This window comes from Buceros rhinoceros, unplaced genomic scaffold, assembly GCF_000710305.1.
Source record: "Buceros rhinoceros silvestris isolate BGI_N320 unplaced genomic scaffold, ASM71030v1 scaffold30779, whole genome shotgun sequence".
Taxonomy (NCBI): Eukaryota; Metazoa; Chordata; class Aves; order Bucerotiformes; family Bucerotidae; genus Buceros; species Buceros rhinoceros.
The window spans coordinates 5,568-7,596 of record NW_010430237.1 but is presented as its reverse complement, the minus strand read 5'-3'; the positions used below and the strand labels follow the sequence as shown (position 1 = coordinate 7,596).

Sequence of the window (2,029 nt, the reverse complement as noted above, 5' to 3'; positions counted from 1 at the left end):
GCTCCTTCACCTCCGGGTTTTCCACTGCCTCTCTCCATCTTTTTTCCACTCCTTCCCTCTTCCACTGCTCTCGCCTCCCTGTGCCCTCGGCGAGCGTCCTCCCCATGGCCTCGCCACCACGGCTGCTCCCTGAAATGGGCCACCGCAGCGGATTATTGCCACCGCTAATCTGCATTCGCTCTCCTCCCCGTCCTTCCCTGCTCCTCCCTTCTCCAAATCGCTGCTGTACAGCGCCCGTGTGCGGTGCCGCACAGGCTGGCCGGCTGCCCCGAAATGGCCAGTGCCAGGAGAGCCACCGTGCTGGGGCTGGCGTGAGTAGGGGGCTGAGGTGGCTGGGTGGTGGTCAGGGTGTCCCTGGGGTGGGAGGCAGGGTGGCTTTCCAGCCATCTCCGCTGGCTGCGTCCTCCCTGGGTTATTTATTTTTTTCCATCCTTGCCCTTCTCGTGTCCTTCGGTGGCAGCGGGAGCCGGGAAGCCGGTCTGTGATGGGTTTGGGTGCTGCTGGTGCCACCCTCCCTGGCCTCTGCTCAGCAGGGAGATGCCGCCGGAGGACGAGGTCCCAGCGAGGCAGAGGGGACAGCGACTCAACGACGAGGCCAGCAGTACCCCCCTGCTCGGGGGGATGCCAACACCTGACAGCAGCAGGATGGAAGCAAAAGCAGAGGGCTGGGAGCTGGGGCCAGCGCTGGGTGAGAGGGCTGTGACCCCCAGGGGGGCCCCGCACCAAGCAGGTCAGTGTGAGGAAGCCCTGATGACGGAGCTCTCAGAGCTGGTGCAGAAGGTGGTGAAGAGCAGCAGCTGGTGGGAACGGCACGGTGTGGACATCAGCATCCTCGCCTGCAGCTTCCTCTTGCTCCCGGCAGGTAACTTGGCTCAGCACCCTCCAAACCACGGCCAGGGGTGTCCCAGGGGGGTCCCACTGCCTCCTCACGGCATTTGTACTGCTGGTACAACTTTGTGCTGGAAGCCTATTAGCAGCCTATTCAGCCCGCAACAAAGCTGCAGTAACCCCTTCACCGTGTGCCGTGGGGCACCCTGGCCCCGCTGGAATCCAGCAGTGGGTGGTGGTGTCACCCAGGGTACAGCCTGCGATGAGGGGACAGTGCCCAGGCAGATGGGCATGGGTCAGGACAGGGAGCAGTGTGCCCCATCCGTGCCCTGCCATGAAGCAGGGAAACCCTGGCAGTTTTGGTGACAATGACCCGGGCCATGGCGCGTGCAGGGGGAGACGGTCGAGTGCAGGACACTGGTGACATGGTAGGAAAGCTGTAGCTGGTCTCTTCCCTTGCTTTTGAATTCCTGGGGATGCCGAAATCCTGGGAGTCTTATTTGTCGCCAGTGGGATCCCAGCCAGAGCTGCAGGATGGAACCTGGCACCAGCAGAGCCCGGCGCCATCGCGGCTGGAAGTGGCCAAACCTCCAGCACGATGGCGAGCGTGGCCGGTCCAGCCGTGCAGGGCGGTGCAGAGGGAAGCTTTCCAGCTTGGGCACTTAAAATAAATACCTGTAACTGTGTCTGAAAAAACAGGTTTAGTGCAACAGCTGACCTGACTGGGTGTAGCAACACCTCCTGCTCAGCTCAGAGGCGAGGAGGGCTGCAGCACTTGCGCATGGCTGAGCTCCTGCCTGGCTGGTTTCTCCACAGGGTTCCTGTGCCTGCGGTCAGCCCGGACCATCCCTTTCCTGGTGGGTGTCCTCACCCTCGGTGTGGTGCATCACACCCTGACCGTGAAGGGCAGCCACCTGGCCAGCCACAATGCCTTGACCGAGTCCAAGTCCTGGGGCAAAGTGTGGGCCATTTTCTTCATCGAGGTGAGTGGAGCATGGTGGGTCGGGTGGTAGCACCCCCAAAAACCCCACCAGCACCTTGTCAGCCCCTTAAGCCCTTCAGGGACAGCCAATGGAGAACAAGACTGATCCTCTCCTTTCTCTTCCCTCTCAGCTCTGCTCAGCTTTCACGGCCGAGCAGGGCACCTACAACCACGTGAAGATGCACCATGGCTACACCAATGTCATCGGCCTGGGGGACT

The 2,029-nt window shown here is 62.0% G+C and overlaps 1 protein-coding gene across 1 annotated transcript in view; it reads left to right on the top strand.

Moving 5' to 3' along the window:
- The first annotated feature begins 537 nt into the window (after positions 1-537).
- The window catches only part of FADS6 (fatty acid desaturase 6), a 4,849-nt gene continuing 3,357 nt past the window's right edge, over positions 538-2,029 (top strand). The window contains exons 1-3 of the mRNA XM_010142977.1: positions 538-862; positions 1,645-1,811; positions 1,942-2,028. Coding sequence (XP_010141279.1) covers positions 538-862; positions 1,645-1,811; positions 1,942-2,028 — 579 coding nt within the window. The remainder of the gene's footprint in view (positions 863-1,644; positions 1,812-1,941; position 2,029) is intronic.